This window comes from Ursus americanus, chromosome 26, assembly GCF_024610735.1.
Source record: "Ursus americanus isolate L20-20 chromosome 26, mUrsAme1.1.p, whole genome shotgun sequence".
Taxonomy (NCBI): Eukaryota; Metazoa; Chordata; class Mammalia; order Carnivora; family Ursidae; genus Ursus; species Ursus americanus.
Genome location: NC_142152.1, coordinates 40,667,715 through 40,688,424, shown reverse-complemented (window position 1 = coordinate 40,688,424; position 20,710 = coordinate 40,667,715). Strand labels below are relative to the sequence as shown.

Sequence of the window (20,710 nt, the reverse complement as noted above, 5' to 3'; positions counted from 1 at the left end):
TAGTAATTCAAATAGGATTGACTGCAAGTCATTTAAGGAAACCATTCAAAATTTAATTGGGAACTCTTTTCACTGTATTGGAGAACAAAACGCTCCGGTGACCCTAAACTGTAAGGGATCCCAGTGGTCCATAGAGAACCAAATACATTCTATCTGCCTTCAACACCTTCAGAGGACCAAAAACACAGGGGCTTTGCTCTGGGAAACTGCTGTTCCATATGGAGAGTCAAAACTTTCTCTCATTCCACTGAAAAGAGCATTACTAAGTTAATGAAGGCCTGCACGTGATTAACATGAAAATCATTCACTGCTAAAACTATCAGAAAAACTCTTCCATGAAAAAGACAATGATCAATTCCACCCGAAATTAAAATATCATTATAGAGGAAGAATCGACACACTCAGTAATCTTTATTGCTACAGCGAATACCTCCTATTTGCAAACAGGTGTCGAAGAGCTAGAAAAGTTCCCCTAAATCACAATTACAACTGCAAAATAAATTGCTCAAGTTGTCAATGCATCTAGAATTCCAAATTATTCTGATGGCACTACAGGCAAATTCTATAAAATACATTGTTTCTTCCTTAACAAACTTCTGGGACCCTCGGATAAAGCAATAAATCCAACGTAGAAAAAAAAAAAACTGGTTAACTTTTGTGCATGAATTATCATACATCATGTTCTCATAAAATATGCTGTGTGATGTGAAAATCATTTTCAACCCTGCTAGTGAGACTAAAATCTCTCAAGCACGTAGGATTCTACATTTTGTAAAAGATGCCATATTACCAGTTATTATTGTTTCCTTCCTGTAAAAAAACAAAAACAAAAAAACAAAATCTACCATCCCATAAACAGAATAGTGCAAGCACTTTCCAGCCAGGTTCACTCCGCCTGTGCACTGCGTTGCACGGGGGTGATTTCACCAAAGTAGCAGTGAACGGCTCCTGAGGGTCCAGCTGCCACAGCACCGCGCACATCACCACGGAGTGAACACTACTAAGTGATTTGTTTTCCGAGTTCCTCCCGCAGAGCCTTGCAGGCGGACCCGAGTTGGGCGGCGGGCGAGCAACACGTCCCCGCGCCCGCGGCGGCCCGGCCTCCCCGCGCGCCTCCCGGACGGGTGCGCTCGCTCCGCGGGTCCCCGGCACCGGCCGCCCGCGCGCACCGGCGGGCCGGGCGCGGACGCGGACGCGGGGTCGGGAGGGCGCGGGGCGCAGGCAGCGGGGGCGAGCCGGGCGCGGCCCGCGGGCCTGCACAATGCGCCCGCGGCGGCGGGAACCGCGCGCCGCCGCCGCAACTTTGCGCGGCCTCCCAGCCCCGGCCTCGCCCGGCGGCCCGGCCCGCCGCCGCGGCCCCCGCCCTCCCGGCCGCCGCCCCTCACCGTTGCAGAACTGGAGCAGCGAGGACGTGTCGTACAGGCTGCTGTAGCTCGAGAAGCCGTCCTCCATGCTGAGGCCGCCGGGCCGCGCCCGCTCCCCCGGCCCGGCCGCGCCGCCGCCGCTCACCCCCACACTGAGCCGAGCCGAGCCGCGGCCGGCGCTGGCGCTGGGGCCGGCCCTGCTGTGGCGGCGGCCGCGGCCGGTTACCATGGCAACCCCGGGCCCTCCGCAGCCGTCGCCGCCGCTGCGCGGGCCCGACGCCGGCACTGCCCGCGCTGCCCGCCAGGGGGCGGCCTCGACGGGGGCGGCGGGGCGGGGCCGGTGGCCGGGAGCCGGGGGCGCGGCCGGCCCGCCGGGTCCCGGCGCGTCGGGGGCCTGCGGGGGCGCCGCCGCCGGGCCCCGCCTCCTCTCGCGGCCGGGGCGCCCTCAGGAGGGCGGGACGCGGGGGGCGCGGGACAAAGGGAGCGGCGGGGCGGGCGCGAAGGGAGCGGGGCACCGCCCCGGCCGGGGGAGCCCTCCCCTGCGGGCGCCGAGGCTCACGCTCCCCGGAGGCCCGGTCCCTGCGCCCGCGCCGCCAGCGGCTCCAGGACCAAACATGGACAGCGCGCGAGCCCATTTCGGCCGCGTTTCCCCCTCGGAGCAGCTCCACTTTTGGCCACGTCCTCCGGCCGCGGCGCGCCCCTCTCCCCACACGTCCTCCGCCGCGGCGAGGCCCTGCCCCAAGGGAGGATTAGCACCGGGTGGTGACTGCGCTCGGCCGCCTGCTCAAGGGCGCAGAGGGATGCGGCCTCCCACTTCAAACGGAGGCCGCGGCTCATCCACGTCGGGCCGCAGAGTCTGGGCGGCCTGGGAAGGAGCGACAACATCTGCTCCGCTCCTTCCCCTCTGATCAGCCCCTGCGGTACAGATTTGTCACATTACACACTTGTTAACTGGTTCCTGGGGCCGGGGAGAGCTGTGTGCATTCTGTCGCAGGAAGACACCGCGTTCTGACGAAATTCCATAGCAGGAGAGACACCCAGACCCAGCATTCTGCAACTTTTCCGACACGCACACGCACACACGCTGCATTAATGACTGGAGTTCACCACGCTCCGCCTGAAAGCCCGGTGCTGGGAAATGGAGACAAGAATATATGCGCCGGGTGATCCTTTGGCCGGGTGCGGAAGAGACTGCCAACATTTGTGCTCCTCGCCACACAACAGTGACAACTCACTTCCGCCTTAGGACAACACGTGATTCACGTTACATGTTCTAATTCACCTACATGTCTGAATGGTTTCAAGTTGTAGGTATTCCCCTGTAGGGATTGACCACCCTGTAGGTGAGATGAGTAAAGACGGGCCTCTTTACTGTGTGGGCCTCACTGGGCACAGGGCCCCAGCTCTGTCACTGCAAGTAGCGTGTTTGGCCTGTGGCTTAGCCACAACTGGCCCTGGATGCTGTAGGAAGAAGGGAGGTGGAAGGCCTTCCCCCTGACCTAGTCAGGGAGACCAAGCACAGAGGACAAGAAGGATTGTTAACAAGGAAAACGCATGGGGGACCGTGAAGGGCTGCGGGGGTCGGTTGGAATGTGCCCTAGAGCTTGAAGGACGGTGGGAAGGACAGCATTAGTGATCCTGGGTCTGCTGACAGGCCAAAGGGCTGCTCTGAGAGGAGGGAACAGCTTGTATTGCAGACAGGTGGGAAATGAGATTGCATGGGGGGGGGGGGGGGAGCCAGGTAGGAGAGGCCCCGAGGGCCAGCAGAGGAGCCTGAACAGAGCTGGTGGCAGACGGAGGAGGGAGGTGAGAGGCTTACACACAAGCAAGTGGCTGTTGGAGCTGCATTAGAGAGAGGAGTCTGTGTGTTGACTGGACAGCAGGGACCAGGACCGGGAGCTGGAGTGGCCCAGGGCGGGTGGAGGGCTCACGGTCAGAGGGATGAGCCAGAGGGACCTCGCTATAGGACGGACAGCTAGAGAGGCAGGAAAGCCAAGAGAGGACAGCAAGCATCCTACTAGAAATGCTCAGAGCAATTGGGGACTGGAGAGGGTGTGCCACTGAAAGAATGGGATTTGGGTAGAGGTTGTTAATGAACTTTCTAAAGGTGAGGACAGTGTTGGGCAGAGCCTTGGGACAGGAGGAGAGAAATTCCAAAGGAGTGTCAGGAAAGAGAGGCAGGAAACCCGCATAGGATATTGTCTCATTCAACTAGGAGCACAGGAAGTTGCAGAGGGGTGGGCATTTTTGCAGGATTCTCTGTAGGACTGGTCAAGAAAGACGAAGCTGGGCAAAGGTCCTTCCATCTGGTGGCAGAGGGCTTGCCAGGTGGCCTGGAGCATCTTGGTGAGCAGGGGGGACAGGAGCCGGGCTGCTGGGTGTCAAAAGGAGAGCACACGTGGATGCACATTTGAGAACTTCGGCAGGCGAAGGAAATGAGGGCCAACTATAGAGGGCAGGGGAGGCAGAAGGGTCACACAAAGCCAGCCCTGCCACTGCCCAGTACAGGTGGACCCTCGGCATCTGTAGAGCAAGTAGCAGGTGCTATAGAGAAGGGGCTTTCCAAGGGCAAGACTGCACGCGGGTACACTTTGATCTCTGCCCTTGTCCGTCTTCTCACTTCCCACCTTCTCCCCTTCAAAGCCAGTCCTGATGCTACCTCTACTCCACTTTGCAGTTTTATGCATTAGAATACAGCAGATAATTGGAATAAAAAGCTGACTGCGGCATTCTTCAAATTGGAAAGGAAATGATAATTATGAATAAATGATTAAAAGATGGCTCTTCTTAAGAACGTTAATATTCTTGATTTATCGTGTTCAAGGTATGCTATTGGACCACAGCTAAGAAGAGTTAAGAACAAAGGAAATTCAGAAGTGGGGCAGGAGAGAAATTGAGCTGGAGATTTTTGCAGAAGATTTTACTTTTGCTAAGAGCAAAATTGCAAATAACAATGAAGAACTCAGTCCACGTGCTTTTGAGATGATAAAGATCATTATTACACTCTTAACCTAGAATACTTAAAGGCTATGTTTTTCCCACAATGGCAAAAACTCACTCTTAAAAAAGCAAAATTTAGTATAATTACAAGGATAGGCATGTTAAGTCAATTAGGTATAATCTACACCACATTGAAAAAGATCCATGGGGGAAGTCCAAGAAAAATCTCTGAACACTTAATTAATGATGTGTGATTTTTGCGCCCAAACATTTTAACAGATTGTATTCCATGTCATTTTGAGATAATTTCTGGCCCAAGACCAAGAACTGTTGTCACTGTGATAAGTGATGTACTCTCGAGGACAATACAACCATAGCATTCAGTGGCATTAATAGAAGCATATTGTACAGTATGTGAGAAAGAGAAAGAAAAATGGGAGCTCAGTAGCCTTCATTCGTAGAAAAGTAATTTTTAAAATTACCCGGAAATGTAGCTTGTGTATCTATTGTTTAATTCAACATTTCTCCAAAAATAGTTTACACGGTACCAGGCACCGTGCTTGGGGCTGGGAAGACAGCCACAGAACCCAGTACTTTGCAAACTGCAGGTGGCTGGGTGTAGTCGATTTAAAGAGTCATATGTGCACTTTAAAGAATGAAGCAGAAAATTCTACTTCTGGGTATATACCCAAAGGAACTGAAAACAAGGTCTTGAAGAGATATCTGCACACCCATGTTCATAGCAGCATTATTCACAAGAGCCAAAGTGTGGAAACACCCCAAGTGTCCATCAACAGACGAATGGATAAACCAGATGTGATGTGTACATGGAATGGAATATTACTCGGTGTTAAAAAGGAAGTCCGGGGTGCCTGCGTGGCTCAGTCGGTTAAGTGTCCAACTCCTGATTTCTTGGTTTCTGTTCAGGGTCGTGAGATGGAGCCCCATATCTGGCTCAGTGTGGAGTTTGCTTGGGATTCTCTCCCTTTGCCTGCCCCCCCACCGCGCGTGTGTGTGCTCTCTCTCAAATAAAGAAAGAAAGAAAATCTTTTTAAAGAAAATAAGATAAAAAGAAAGGACATTCTGGCCTCTGCTACAATGTGATGAACCTTGAGGACCTTAGGCTAAGTAAAGGAAGCCAGTCACAAAAAGTCCAATACTGTGTGATGGCACGTCCATGAGGTCCCAAGAGGAGTCAAGTTCACAGAGACAGAAGTAGAATGGTGGGCGCCAGGGGCTGAGGGGGACGGGACGTGTGTGTTTAACGGGGACAGAGATTCAGTTTGGAATGATGAGAAAGTTCTGGAGATGGATGGTGGTGCGGGTTGTATCACAGGGTTATTATACTTACTGCCACCGAACTGTGTGCTTAAAAGTTAAAACGGCAAATTTTATGCATATTTTAAGACCAATTAAAAATGAACCAGAATAGGAAATAGTGGAATACATTGAATTTACTAAGACCAAGAGTTTTTACGCAACACATTGGTTTTTACTTGAAATGCATGCTGGGTCGTGGTGTAAAATGTTACTCCCTCTAGGCCTCGAAGTCCAGGAGACGTTCAGGCAGGTAATAACGAATCGTGATAAGTGCTAAGAAACAGAAGCAGAAGGAAGGGTTTCAGATTATTCCAGAGAGTGTGAACACTGGTCTGAGGGTAAAGGAGGAAATCAGAACAGGGGAAGCTGCTCTGCCAGGTCAGGACCCAGGACCGGCTGAGGAACCGAGAAGGTCACCCAGGCAGGAAGAGTGGCCTGCTCACATGCGGGTTCTGACTATATTCTAAGAGCAAAGGAAAGTTGCCCTTAGGTTAGTGTGGGTTAAACTGTGTTGGCCCCAGATTCATATGTTGAAGTACTAACCTCTAGCACCTCGGAACATGACCTTTGGAGTCAGGGTCTTCATAGAGGTAATGAAGTTAAAATGAGGTCGTTAGGGTGGGACCGATGTCCACATATGAAGAAGGGATTAGGACACACAGACACACAGAGGGAAGATCGTGTGATGACAGAGGGAAAAGACAGCCATCTACAAACCGAGGAGGGAGGCCTGGGGCAGACCCTTCCCTCGTGGCCCTCAGAAGGAGGCGACCAAGCCTTCACCTTGACTTTGACTTCCAGCCTCCAGAACAATGTGACAATCTATTTCTGCTGCTTAGGCCCCCGCCCCCACCCCCCAGTGTGTAGAACTTGGTTACCGCCGCCCTGGCAAACGAACATAGTTAATATAGAAACCCAAAGTCAAGAATGGGCTAGTCCAGGGGCGCCTGGGGGGCTCAGTCGTTAAGTGTCTGCCTTCGGCTCAGGGCATGATCCCAGAGTCCTGGGATTGAGCCCCGCATCAGGCTCCCTGCTCCGCTGGGAGCCTGCTTCTTCCTCTCCCACTCCCCCTGCTTTTGTTCCCTCTCTTGCCGGCTGTCTCTCTCTCTGTGAAATAAATAAATAAAATCTTAAAAAAAAAAAAAAAAAGAATGGGCTATTCCATAGATCCAAGACAGCATTCATTACTGACATTAAAATACAAAATACACTTCCTATGGTAGGATTGTCACTCCATAAAACAAGAGGTAATCAGAGATTCCTAGCATCAGTAAAGAACGTTAAACTCCGTGGTCTCCCACCTGCCCGCCAATACACCTGTACTTCTCTACAACGTCCCTGACAAATGGTCCCTCGGCCATTTCAAAATCGAAGAGCTTGAATTATTGAAAAGATGGCTGTTATTTTTATCCCAAATCTCCTTCCCCAAAGCATCCTTTACAGATCCCACTTTTGTCCGAGCGATTTCATCTCCCTTGTCCTGGTTGCAGGCTGTCTGTTCCGAGGCTCTGCCATCACAGCCTGTGTCCTGTTCTCCCAGCTCTGTTTTGTGACTCCAGGGTTAACTGGCCCAGAGAGGGGTTAATGATGGCATTTCATTCTCTGCTGCCTACCCCATTAAGTGCAAATATCTTGGCGCAGACTTCAAGTGTGTCTGTGCTCCTGAGGCAAATGCTGTCTTTGGCATCTGACACGCTCCCGCCGCACCACGCTATCGGCAGCGCCCGTTCAAGACTCTCAGTCATGCCATGCACTTGAACGCTCTGGACCTCTGCCCATGCCCCAGCCCTGAGCGCCTGCCTTCCCCACCCGGCGGCAGAGGAGCCGAGCGATCCTGTCCACTACACTTCCAGCATCTGCTGGTACTTTACTGTATCCCTTATGTGAAGTGGCCTTGCCTTGTAGGAACTTGTGTGTCCATCTCTCCCGGGAGGTTAGATGCCCCAAACACCCCTCATGCTGGACGTAGTCGGCACTGAGTACACGCTGAGTGAATGAATGGAATGAATGAATGAACCCGCTGGACAAAATCAGTTGCTTAGGACACACCATAGGCTTTCAAATGCTTTGAAGAGAGCGTTCCTGCTCTCCGTCCGTGGCTTCCCTGGCCATACCATGACATAGTTTCTCAACCCCTCGTCTGAAGAGATGCCCACCTCACTCAGCTGAGCTCTTTTCTCCTGAATCCCTGCACCCAGAACGGAATACAATCACGTCAGAGGACAGACCTGTGTGGCCTTTCCCTTTAACAACTTGGATATTATAATTCTCTTAATGCGACTGAAGTTCCTATTGATTTTTTTTTCTTTTCGAGCAGTTGGTTCATGTTGAACTTCCGGTCAATTACAAACCTAGCAGTCTTTTCAAATGAACTGCTGTTGGGTCTTCTCCATCCTGTATTGAACTAATCGATCCAGAAAAAAAAAAAAAATCTAAACACAATTTATCTTTACCCCTGTTAAATGCCATGTTGTTGGTTTCAACCCATCCTCTTAGCCAACCCAAATCTTTAAACTCTGAAATCTGGCGTCTAACGCATCAGCATTCTGACGACAGGGAGTGTGCGGGAACCAACCCTTTACTGTGGGGCCCCCCCTTGTAACTGACAAACACGTCCGTCCCTCCGCAGCACTAGAGGGGGCAGAGCTCTGCACTCCGAATCTCCAGTGATCTATTTATCCATATACCTTGGACATGTTTGTCCAACTAAACATGAAATTGCCCCAACTGCTTGTTCACCCAGCCCATTTTTCTCCATCTTGCACAGTGTTTTGTGAAGGATCTTTACCAGCGCTCGGTAAATCCAGTCTGGTAATACCGTGAAAAAGAGAGAACAAAGTTGGTTTGGCTCTTAGGGACCTCATTTCCTTCCAAGTTCATGCACACTAGCTCCTCAAAGATCTGTTAAAATTTTTGCTCAGAACCAAGATTAATATCAAATTTATCATCCATATTTTCCAGAATCCAACTTCCTCTGCTTTGGGGAAAATTATGACATTTTTCCCTTCCCAATTTTCTGTGACGCCCATCTGGTGAGGTTCGAGATGGTTTGTCAAGGCCCAGAGAATGTATTCGCGGGTAACTAAGGAACCCCCGCCATTTCTCACCTATCTTTGGGCTCTTGACAATTCCTCCAGGGATGTTTCTTCTACTCTTCCCAGTTTTACAACTCTTCTTCTCATGGGAGAGAAAGAAACCCACAGAGCAAAGCCCAAAATCTGCAGACGGCTTTCAGAGTCCTTTGTGGCCTCTGTTCCTCTCGCTCATGCTTCTGCCACCCCCGTGAGCCCACGCTGCCCCTCACTTCCCAGACAGTCCCCAGTGGCCTGTCCCCCAGGTGCGCCCTGTGTGATTCCCACTGCTGGACGTGTCCTTCCCCTCAATCCGTGAGCTCCACTCCACTCGGCTCTGAATCCTGCCACCCCAGAACCAGATACAGTAACCTCAGAGTCCTGCCAGACTTGCTGTCTCCTCCACTTCTCAAGGCAGTCAGTACCTCTCACCGGTGCCAAACCAACCTGCCTTTTGAAACTCTGTAGAAACTGGACTGTCCACACCACTGGGAACCATGGCAGCCTGGCTTCTGTTCCCTGTGTTTATTCACCAGCCCCCCCAGCAGCCAACATGGAGCCTTCATAGTACTCCGCCTGGCCTCGCCCCTGGGAGCCTCATCCTCACAGATCTATCTCACAAAGGTTTGAGACAGATCTGTCTCACAAAGGTGAGTCAGCGGCAGCGTGGTGAGCCTGGTCCCTGGCCACCTGCGCACCACCTGTCCTGCACCGGCTGGGGCGTGCCAGAAGCGCCGGCTGAGAAACAGCACACACGGCCTTATCAGGGGCCTCTCCAGCCTCATTACCCTATCACAGAACTGTCGGCGCCACAGAACCATGAACTTCTGAGCCTTTCACACTTAATTTGTTCATAGTCCAGATGGACATGAAGACTCCTTGTGATCTGCGAAAGCCATGGCTTTTTTCTTCTCTGGTCATTCACTCAAAAGCATTCTTGACGATTGGCCTCTATCAAAATAATTTACATATTTGGAAGTGTCTGAAATGAAGTGGAAATTTAAAAGGCATATTCAATTCTCCCTCTTTAAAATTTTGTTTCGTTTAGGACACTCGGCATTGTGATTGTCTGTGGTTCATAGAGTCATACAGGTGTTGCAAACAAAACCTCCATTGCAACAGCTCCACTGCACAACGTCATTTTCAGGAATTTGTGTTCATTTTCTCCATTGTGTTCCCCGCGAGGTGTTATGGCAGTTCTTGGCATACCACCGACTAACCACAGAGTAAATACACCAGTATTAGGTCGACTATTCATTCCAGAGTGCTGGGGAGCGGCTGGGTTTGTGCCCGCGCCCTGGGTGATCAGCAGTAGTCCCCCTGGGACTCTGGGGTATTCTGGTTTGGATGACAAATTATATGATAATCCCAGCTAGCATGGAAAGACTTAGAATCTATCCATAGTGTGTATTTTAAAAATTATTGAGATTCGCACGGGTATATTGAAAGTGCTACCTTAAGCTGCCTTATGGCATGAAAGTTGCAAGAAAGAAAGTTGCCAGAAATCAGAATATTTATCTGGAACGCCAAGTAAAAGACCTGTTTCTGAGGTTTGCCTGGTTCCTTCCCACCGCCCCCAGCTTGGGATTTCACATCTCTGTGGGATAGATACACAGCACTCATTTGTAATTAACCAAGGGTCCTGGAAGCCTTGCTAAAATATTTGTCTTTGGACTTTCAACTCCAGCTATCCCACTGATTAAGGCAAAGGGTTAAAGAGTCTTCTGATTAGAGATCACTGGTAAGACAATGCTGTTCCTCCCCCAGTCATGGCTTGTTCACTGTGTTCTTCATCACAGACAGGGTGCTGACCATCATCGGTTCACTCCCTTGCACACATTGAGTGACTACTCTGTGCCAGGAACAGAGGACATAAAGGGGAATAAGGCGCCAGCCCACCCTTGGGGGTCTCGTGGTCCAGGAGGGAGCATATGCATAGGAACACAGCAAACACACAGGAGGGGACCAAGGCACACTGGAGCCCATCGGGGATAGGTGCCAGTTGCCATCCATGTATCAGCTCCAGCCCATGCTACAGGCCTGTGGGGTAGGTAGTACTGCCTCAATTTTACACATAGGGGAGCACCCAGGTGGCTCAGTGTCTGACTCTTGATTTCGGCTCAGGTCATGATCTCAGAGCCATGGGATCCAGCCCTGCAATCAGGCTCTGCGCCCAACATGCAGTCTGCCTGTCCCTCTCCCTCTGCTCCTCCCCCGCCGCCACCACTGCCACTCTCTTGAGCTCGCTCTCTAAAATAAAAAATAAAAACTTAAAAAAAAATTTTTTTTTACACATAGGGAAACTCCCCTGTGAGCTGAGAGACAGGTGCCTGGCCTGAGGTCATGGGGCTGGTGATTGGTGGAGACAAGATTTAAATCCGGTCCTGTCAGGCCCAAACCCTCCCTGTTCTGTTTTGAACTATTCCCTCCGCAGCCGAGGATGAGATAAGAGCCCAGGGGGAAGGAAGGGAAGACTTTACTCAAGAATAAAAGCCTACACCAGTTGCGCACAGGAAGGAAGAACACCCCGAGATAGGGTGGGGCCTCAGACATCCTGCAGGGTGAGCCCCCAGGTCCAACTGCACCTTACCCATAGTATGAACACAGAAAGTCTTTGCTGCTTGGGCTTGGGACAAGTGAAGGCATGAGGATTACTGCACCCCCAGTGGCTGGGGCAGATGGAGAGGAACTGGGGGTGGACAGACCCAGAGCTCCAGCCCTGATGGCCTGGAAGACAAGACAGTGGGAGGATGAGGGAAAGCCATCCAGGGAAGAGGCTAGCAATGCCTGCCCAGGGTGTCTGGGAAATGATAAGCTGTCCAGCTCTGTTCAAGTCAAGCATGGGATGAGGAGGTCAGACTGGAGGCTCCACTGTGGAGGGTCTGGGAGCCCCTACCTACAAAGGGGTTGGGCTTGGCCCATGGGCAATAGGAAGCCCCTTGAAGGCGCACGGTTAGTCTGTGCTTCAGGGAGGCTGATGGGGCAGGGCGTGTAAACTCGACCAGGGGACCCTGAGGACATGAAAACAAACCAGTGGATGCCTAGCATATTTCTGAGCAAGGTGGCGAGGGCCTGCGTGCGAGCCTCCCAGGTGGGTGGGGAATGGGCTGGTCAGACCAGGTTGCTGTTGCAGAGGACGCCGAGGGAGGATGTCTTCCAAGAGACAAGGAGTCAGGGGCAGAGCGAGCTGTCAGGAAGTGAGGTGTGTGCAGGGAGAAGGCCATGGCTTTGGCAGTGAGGATGCCACCGGGGACCTGGAACTGGACAGCTGAGCGGTGGCAAGGCCTGAGGGCTGGAGGGGGCCAGGATCAGGCAGTCACATAGGAAGAGGAGAAAAGAGCGGAAAACCCACCTCAGGGGCAGCATGACCAGGGGGGACTCTGTCAGGACGGGAAGAGCAAGCACAGTTGGTGGGAGGAAGAAAGTCAGAGGAAGGGAAGCTGGTGGTGACTCATGGAGGGGGAGGTGGCTGCTGGGATGGGCTTCCAGAGGACACGGTATGCAGGGAAGCTTCCTTGGACAGAAGGAGGGAGGGCACGTCTTCTGCGAGGGAGGGTCAGAAGGATGAGATGGGTGTTAAGCCACAAAAAAGGTGAGGTTTCGTTCATTTGTTCAACAGGTATTTGTTGACAACGTAACTGTCCTCATAAAGAAGATCTAACAGTGGCTTTCCAGGGAAAGGCAGTGGACCGCGCACACTGTGCTGAAGGCCCTCACACCCACAGGCAGAGAGGATGGAAGGAGAAGCCCTCCGCAGAACCGCAAGCTGGGCACCAGGACAGGACGGGTCAGGGCTCATGTGCCCCCAGCAATCTGCAGCCAAAGCCAGTAAGGCTGGAGCAACCAGGAAGCACCCCATTTGCTACCGCAGAGCCCCCCAAAGATTCAAGAACTGACACCACCAGCACCAACGGACATGAGGGGCACTGGAGAGGCTGAAAACAGGAGGATCGGCCAAAAGTATGCTTAGGAAGCTGCTACGGACAGAACTGTGTCTCCTTGAATTCCTGAAGCCCTAACCTCCAGAGTGCCTGTGTGTGCAGATAGGGCTCCAGCAAGTAATTAGGGTGACATGAGGTCATATTGGTGGGCCCTAATCTGATAGGATTGGTGGCTTTATAAGAGGAAGATCTCTCTCTCCCAGCCTCCCTCTCCATCTCTGCCACGTGAGGACACCACAAGAAGACAGCTGTCCACAGCCAGGGAGCAGGCCCCCACCAGGAACCAATGCTGCTGGCACCCTGATCTTGGACTTCCAGCCTCCAGGACTGGAAGCAAATAAATTTCTGTTGTGTAAGCCCCCCTGCCTGTAAAGGTGTTTTGTTATGGCAGCCCAAGGTGGCTGTGACAGAAGAAGTTAGACGCCTTTCCGATGCCCTTCCTCTCCCTGCAGAAGACTGGAGTTTTAAGCTCTGCAACAGGGGAACTGAGGGGTTCTCTGCACCAATGGATACCAGAGGCCACCATTCTGAAGATGAGAAAGAAGTGATCACCTAAGGCTGAATGAGGAGCCATCACCCCAGCCCTTTCCCACCCTCAGCTCCAGGAATCCTGGCAGCCAAGTATCTGCTCTCCAGAGTATGGGAGACACTTCTTTAGGGAATATGACAGACTCAGGAAAAAACCTGGAGGTGGGGAAGGTCAGAAATCACAGGGAGGTCCTCCTGTTGACAAGCCTCATCGGTGAACTCCAAGCTTCAGACAGTTGTTGAATGTTCCTCTCTAAAATGTGAATGGAGAGCCGAAGTCTTTAAACACTACAGAAAATATGAAAGGATAAGAGGAGGGGAGTATGAGGAAACAGACAATACAGAGACCAGAAGGAAATAAAACAGTCATCGGCATCATCAGTGATCCAAGTTACTGCAGCCAAAAGATAAGGACAAGATGCTAAGTCAGATGATAAAAGAGGGTTTTGGGAAATATGACCATAGAAATAAAATGTCCACAGAAGAGTCTAAATAGAGTTAAGGAAATCTCCCAGAAAAATAGCACAAAAAGACAAAGCAATCTACAATACAGGAGGAAAAAGTCTAGTAATCCTATTGGGAAGTTCAGTGTCTAAAAACAGGAGTTCCAGAAAGCAAAAACAGGATTAGAGGAAGAGAAATCATCAAAGATATAATTCAAGAAAAATTCCCAGAACAAAGGGACACAGATTCCTAGATTGAAAGGACCTACTAAATGCACAGCACAATGGTGAAAGAACCAAGTTTATACCCTGTGACATTTACAACACTGGGGATAAGGAAATCATTCAGAAAGCTGCCAAGGAGAACAATAGGTCTCAGACAAAGGATCCAGAATCAGAATGGCCTTGGATTTCCGAGCAGAGCTCACTGTCCTCTGATGATAAAGAAATGCAAAAAGTAAGTTTTGCAGGGGCTCTTGTTTTCAACCTATGATCACAGGCCCAGACAAACCATCAAACCAGGTGTGTGAGTAGATTAAAGATATTTTCGGTCCTGCAAGCTCTCAAAAACTTAGCTCCCATGTGCCTCCTTTCTCAGGAAGCTACTGCAGGATGTGCTCCACCAAAATGAGGGAGTTGCCAAGGACATAGGATCCAAAAACACAAGGAATCAGATCCAGGACAGAGGTGAAAGGAGTCCCCAGGAACATGGGACGAGAGATCTCAAGATATCAGCTGTGCAATGCACAGTAGCAGTCATGCTAGGAGGTAGCCAGTCAGATGACAGCCCCAGGACAGAGATGCTGGAGAAATGCTACCAAGAAGATGAAACTGGAAACTATTGCGAGCTTGACACACAAGCCAAAGTATTTGGGGATGCCTTAGTGATAGATATATGCAAAACCAAAGACAGTTCGTTATTCCAGGAAAACAAAAAAATGTAGAAGAAAGGAAATTCAATCGTATACTGCATGGCTTAACCATGGAGAGAGAGCATTTCGTCATCAGAATAATATAAACACATAGTGATTAAATAAAAAATAATGACATGACATAAACTTAACCAAGGAGGTAAAGACCTGTACTCTGAAAACTATAAAACACTGATGGAAGAGGGGCGCCTGGGTGCCCCAGTCAGTTAAGTGTCTGTCTTCAGCTCACGTCATGATCTTGGAGTCCCAGGATCGAGCCCCACGTTGGGCTCCCTGCTTAGCAGGGAGTTTGCTGCTTCCACTCCCTCTGCCCCTCCTCCTTCTCTCTCTCTCACTCACTCTCTTTCTCTCAAATACATACATAAATAAAATCTTTAAAAAAAAAACACTGATGGAAGAAATTGAAGATGTCACAAACAAATGGAAAGATATTTCATGCTCATGGATTGGGAAAATCAGTATTGTTAAAATGTCCATACTACCCAAAGTAATCCACAGGTTTAATGTAATCCCTATCAAAATACGAACAGCATTTTTCACAGAACTAGAACAAATAATCCCAAAATTTGTGTGGAACCACAAAGACCCCAAATAGCCAAAGCAATCTTGAAAAAGAATGAAACTGGAGGTACTGCAAGCCCAGATTTCAAGATATACTACAAAGTTGTAGTAATCAAAACAGTCTGTGGGGTACCTGGGTGGCTCAGTCAGTTAGGTGTCCAACTCAGTTTCGGCTCAGGCAATGATTTCAGGGTCATGGGATCAAGCTCCAAGTGGGGCTCTGTGCTCATTAGGGAGTCTGCTTGGGATTCTCTTTCTCTCTCTGCCCCTCCCCTCCACACATGCTCTCTCTCAAAAATAAGTAAATCGATCTTAAAAAAAATAAAGTTTGGTACTGGCACAAAAGTAAATACATAAATCAATGGAACAGAATAGAAAGTCCAGAAATAAACTCATGCTTATATGGTCAATTAACCTATGACAAAGGAGGCAAGAATATACAATGGGAAAAAGTCTCTTCAACAAATGGTGTTGGGGGGGCGCCTGGGTGGCTCAGTTGTTAAGCATCTGCCTTCGGCTCAGGGCGTGATCCCAGAGTCCTGGGATTGAGCCCCACATCAGGCTCCTCCACTGGGAGCCTGCTTCTTCCTCTCCCACTACCCCTGCCTGTGTTTCCTCTCTCGCTGGCTGTCTCTCTCTATGTCAAATAAATAAAATAAAAATCTTTTAAAAAAACAAAACAAAACAAAACAAAAACGAATGGTGTTGGGAAAACTGGACAGCTACAAGCAGAAGAATGGAACTGGACCACTTTCTAACACTATACACAAAAATAAACTCAAAATAGATTACAGACCTAGATGTGAGCCCGGAAACCATAAGATTCCTAGAAGAACAGACAGGAAATAATCTCTTTGACATCAGCCATAGAAACATTTTTCTAAATATGTCTACTCTGGCAAGGGAAACAAAAGCAAAATTAAACTATTGGGACTACACCAAAATAAAAAGCTTCTGCCTAGCAAAGGAAGCCATCAATAATGTAAAAAGACAACCTACTGAATGGGAGAAGATACTTGCAAACGATGTATTTGATAAGGGGTTAATATCCAAAATATATAAAGAACTGATACAACTCAAGACCAAAAAACCAAATAATCCAATTAAAAACTGAGAAGACACAAATGGACTTTTTTCCAAAGAAGACATCCAGATGGCCAACAGACACGTGAAAAGATGCTCAACATCGATCAGCATCGGGGAGATACAAAATCAAGACCACAATGAGATCTCACCTCACACCTGTCAGAATGGCTAGAATCAAAACACAAGAAACAAAGGTTGCCAAGGATGTGGAGAAAAAGGAACCCTTGCGCAATGTTGGTGGGAGTGCAAACTGGTACGATTACTGTGGAAAACAGTATGGAAGTTCTCAAAAAAATTAAAAATGAGACTACCATATGATCCAGTAATTCCACGACTGGGTATTTACCCAAAGAAAACAAAAACAGTAATTCACAAAGATATATGTGCCCCTATGTTTATTGCAGCATTATTTACAATAGCCAAGATATGGAAACAGCCCAAGTGTCCACCAACAGATGGATGGATAAACAAGAGGTGAGCAAGAGAGAAAGAGAGAGAGAGAGAGAGAGAGAGAGAGAGGAATATTATGCACCCATAAAAAAGAATGGAATCTTGCCCTTTGCAACAACACAGATGGGTCTAGAGGGTATAATGCCAAGTGAAATAAGTCAGAGAAAGAAAAATACCATATGCTTTTACTCATATGTGGAATTTAAGAAACAAAACAAATGAACAAAGAAAGAGGCAAAAATCCAGACTCTTAACTATAGAGAACAAACTGATGGTCAGGGGTGGGGGTGACATAGGTGAAAGGGATTAAGAATACACTTACCATGGTGAGCACTGACTCATGTATAGAGTTGCTGAATCACTATATTATACACCTGAAACTAATATGACACTAGGTTTTTTATACTTGAATAATAATACTAATAAATTATGACATGACTACATTGGGAAGAGGAGACATGTGTGTGCATTTGTGGTTGTGTCGTGAGCCACGTGAACGAGAGCGAGGTCTTCATCCACTGTTGTGGGACACTAACAGGTAACACATTCCTGCATCTGGAAGATCTGGGAGAATCAGTGCACCCAGGCTAGTTCAAGAAAGATAAATGCTTACCAAAAGGAAGAGATACAGTATTTGAAAGTAGCAGTTGTGTCTGGGAGGTTCAAATGTGGGGATGGCCTGAAGGAAGCTAACTGCTATATTTTTGTATTAAGACTTGTAGAACTACCTGATTGCTTTAAATATGTGCAGTAGGACTTTAATGAACTGAAATTAAGTTTAAAAATTATACGTACGTTTTAATCTAAGCTCCCAAACTTCAATTGGTTTATTTGTTCATTCATTCATTCATTCATTCATTCATTCATTCATTCTACAGACATTTGCTGTGAGCAGGTGTCGTGCCAATGAAGGTGAAATCTCAGTTCCTGCCCCTAAAGGACCTTTCTTTTTAATAAGAAAAACTTCAAGGAGGTTAGAGATTTATGTGCCTTTCTACTTTGTTTTTGTATAGTAGGTGGGTTTCTGAAGAACTCTAAATTGTGCGTTTGAAAATCAGTGAAAGGCTTGGGACAATGTGGCTGGAGTTTCTGATATAAAGAGCCTTATGATAAATCTGTCAGAAAAGAAAATCCCCATAATAAATATATCAATGTGTAAGCTTATATTTTCATATATTGGCCACTCTGGTGAGAAATAGAGGTGGTGGCAGGAGAACAAATTTATGGGCAACACATAGCCATTTGGGAAGAGGGGAATTAATTTAGGACCGATATTACTAATGACAACAAGTTAGAATTCATTTATATACCATATACTATGATGCTGTCCTTAATTACATTATTATGTGCATTCTTAATGAGGTCACTTACTGATTAAAAACTAACCATATGCAATGAATGGGATAGTAAAATGTTCATCTATACGTCATCGGGATTCTGCACTAATTTTACAGGTTTTTACACTTTCTCCATTTATAACAGATAGAACTTCCTCCTTTCAGCTCCATCTAGGAGGACTTCAAGGACACACTTTCCTACATATTTAATATACGAACAGCTGTTTTACCTGCTAAGATTTTATTTTTGCCCAAAGGACATTTTATTGCACCAAATTACAGCAGCAGGAAATATTCTTAAAAGATAGCCATAGTTTGGAAAACCATCTGTTTTAGTTGGAAGAGTAGAAACATAAACTGTATCATGCAAATTTGCTAAGAGAACGCTTTCTCCCAAATGGTACCTTTTGTGCGATGACTATTTATACTGTCCTGGATCAATCCACAAATGTTGTGTTCAAAGTCCTTGTTGCTAACCCAATACTACCATTATGTGGGAAACAGAAGGGGCTCATAAGTTAGCCCCCTGTTTTAGGCACGCCTTCCAAGTTGGTCCAAAAATTATATTCAACAAAATACATCCCACGGTAATGAAAATGTATCCTCCTCTAAGCGTGCCCAGAGTGGTCTGCTGAACTGCAGCTCTCATGCAATCGCTACCCTGCTCAGAAGTCCTCAGTGGCTCCCCACTGCCCAAGACCGAAGGGTAAGCCAGGCCTGGGAACTGCTGTGATGAGGTCAGGCCAGACCTTCCAGCTCGGGGTCTATCCCGTTTGCCCACACCTCAGCCTGCTCACGTGTGACGTGGACCCCTTCATTCTCTGGATACACCCCCATGCTGTTCCATCACAGACTTCGTGCTGTTCCTTCCCATTGCTCCCTGTCACGGACTGAATTTTGTCCCCCCAATTTCCTATATTGAAGCCCTAACCCTTGATGCACCTGCATTTGGAGAAAAGGAGGGAATCAAGGTTAAATGAGGTCACCCGGGTAGGGCCCTCATGTAATAGGACTGGCATCCCTCTAAGGAAAGGAAGACACCAGCACTTTCTCCTCCATGTAAGCATGCAATGGGAAGGTGGCTATCTGCAGGACAGAAGAGAGTTTCCCCAGAAATCAGACTTGCCAGCACCTTGATCTTCACCTGCCAGCCTCCAGAACTGGGAGAAAGTAAATTTCTGTTGTCTAAGCCCCCCAGCCTGTGGTATTGTGTTATGGAAGCCCAAACAAACAGATACACTCCGCATTTTCCCAGTCACCCATCCCTCAAGGGTCATCTCCGATGCCTCCCACTCTGGGGACCCTCTCCTCCCTCCCTACCAGATGCCCCTCTCCCTCCTCTGAGCCCCTCGGCACTGGGTGCCATCTAGAAGAACTCCAGTGTGAGACCTTGCCTTGGCACCCCGTGGGCTCTGCACTCCCTGAGAACCGAGACTGGATCCCTCCCAGCGCTCTGTAATTAGAAAATGCATTTGCCATGGACACATAGCTTCCTGGAACTTTTCAAGAGGGCTGTGGTGCTCTGCCTGTCTTGAACACCGTGCCAGCAGGCTACATTCCTAATTATATAACAGTATTAGGATGTAAAATGAATGTCAGTACGAAGAGAGGAACAGCCTCTTTTTTTTTTTTTTTTGTATTTTGTAACTAGAAAAGCTCTTTATGATCACTGGACTCGTTTCCATTTTAAGCTAATTAGTAAATTGCATTTTTGGCTCTTTAACTGGCTAGGTTAAATTTAGCTCATCTTTTCCCTTAAACTCAAGCTGTCAGAGGGATTTGCAATTAGAATTTTCACTCTCAACTTTCTTCACCATTCAGGGGGATGCCGGCAATGTACCCCCACCCCGCCCAAATTCCAGCCCTTTCTCCCTGCAGCTTCTCCTGACCCAAGGTTTCCCATGGATGCACCAAGACAGCTCCTTACCCCTAAGCTTGCAGGTCACCCAGGAGCAAGGCTGACATCCTTGGCTCAGCCCCACAAGCAGACGAGGCATATGCCCATGGCTGCAAATCAGCGGGCGGCCATGCGCCAGTAGCCTAGCAGAAAGAAGGCCCGAGGGACTTGTTAAACTCTGCAATAGCCCGCACGGCCAGGACTGCAGCAAGGGCCTGGAGCCCCTGGCGTGTTCAGCAGGAGCCCTTTCCTTGCTGGACATGGGGAAGTCGGAGGGACCCCAGAAGGAGGCTGGGTGGCAGGACAAAAGGGTGCATTCAGGGGAGGACTGGGGAATGAGGCAGCCTTCCAGAAATACGGAGCAGTACAGAAATACTTGAATCTCAACAATCGCCGTGGCCAAACCAGGTGCACCAGCTGACCCTAAAGATGCCGAGGACCACCGCGGTGAAGAGCGTGGATGTGCATTAGCGGAGAGGTCCGGGCCATGCCCGCATGGCTGTCTCTGGTGACCGGAGGCATTCAGAGGGTGAGGGAAAGTCCTCCACCCCTAGGATCCCACCCTCTCGCCTCCAAGCCCTCTGCCCTTTGCTTGGAGCTCTGCTTCCCCCCCTCCCTCCCACCCTCGCCCCCCCTTAGCCCTGCGAAGGGCTCTTCCCTGACCCCAGCTCCTTCTGCCCACCCCACCCACCCTGAGCATGGTTCGGAGGCCCCGTACCCCAGCCCTCAGCAGGACGGCCTGAGGGTGGGAGGGGAAGATGCTCACCCAGCCTTTGTGAGGCAGAAGAAAGACACCTCGCCAGCTCCCCCGGCGTGAGCACCGGGCTGCCCCTCCTCCAA

The 20,710-nt window shown here is 49.1% G+C and overlaps 1 protein-coding gene across 3 annotated transcripts in view; it reads right to left on the bottom strand.

Annotated features, from left to right (window-relative positions):
* The window catches only part of EML1 (EMAP like 1), a 176,380-nt gene that overhangs the window by 124,265 nt on the left and 31,405 nt on the right, over window positions 1-20,710 (bottom strand). For 2 of the 3 annotated variants that reach the window (XM_045775383.2, XM_045775385.2), the window contains exon 1: window positions 1,386-1,608. The exons of the other annotated variant lie outside the window; for it this stretch is intronic. In XM_045775383.2, the coding sequence (XP_045631339.2) occupies window positions 1,386-1,593 (208 nt within the window). In that variant the 5' untranslated portion in view covers window positions 1,594-1,608. Of the gene's footprint in view, window positions 1-1,385; window positions 1,609-20,710 lie in introns of those variants that run through there. 3 annotated transcript variants of the gene reach the window in all.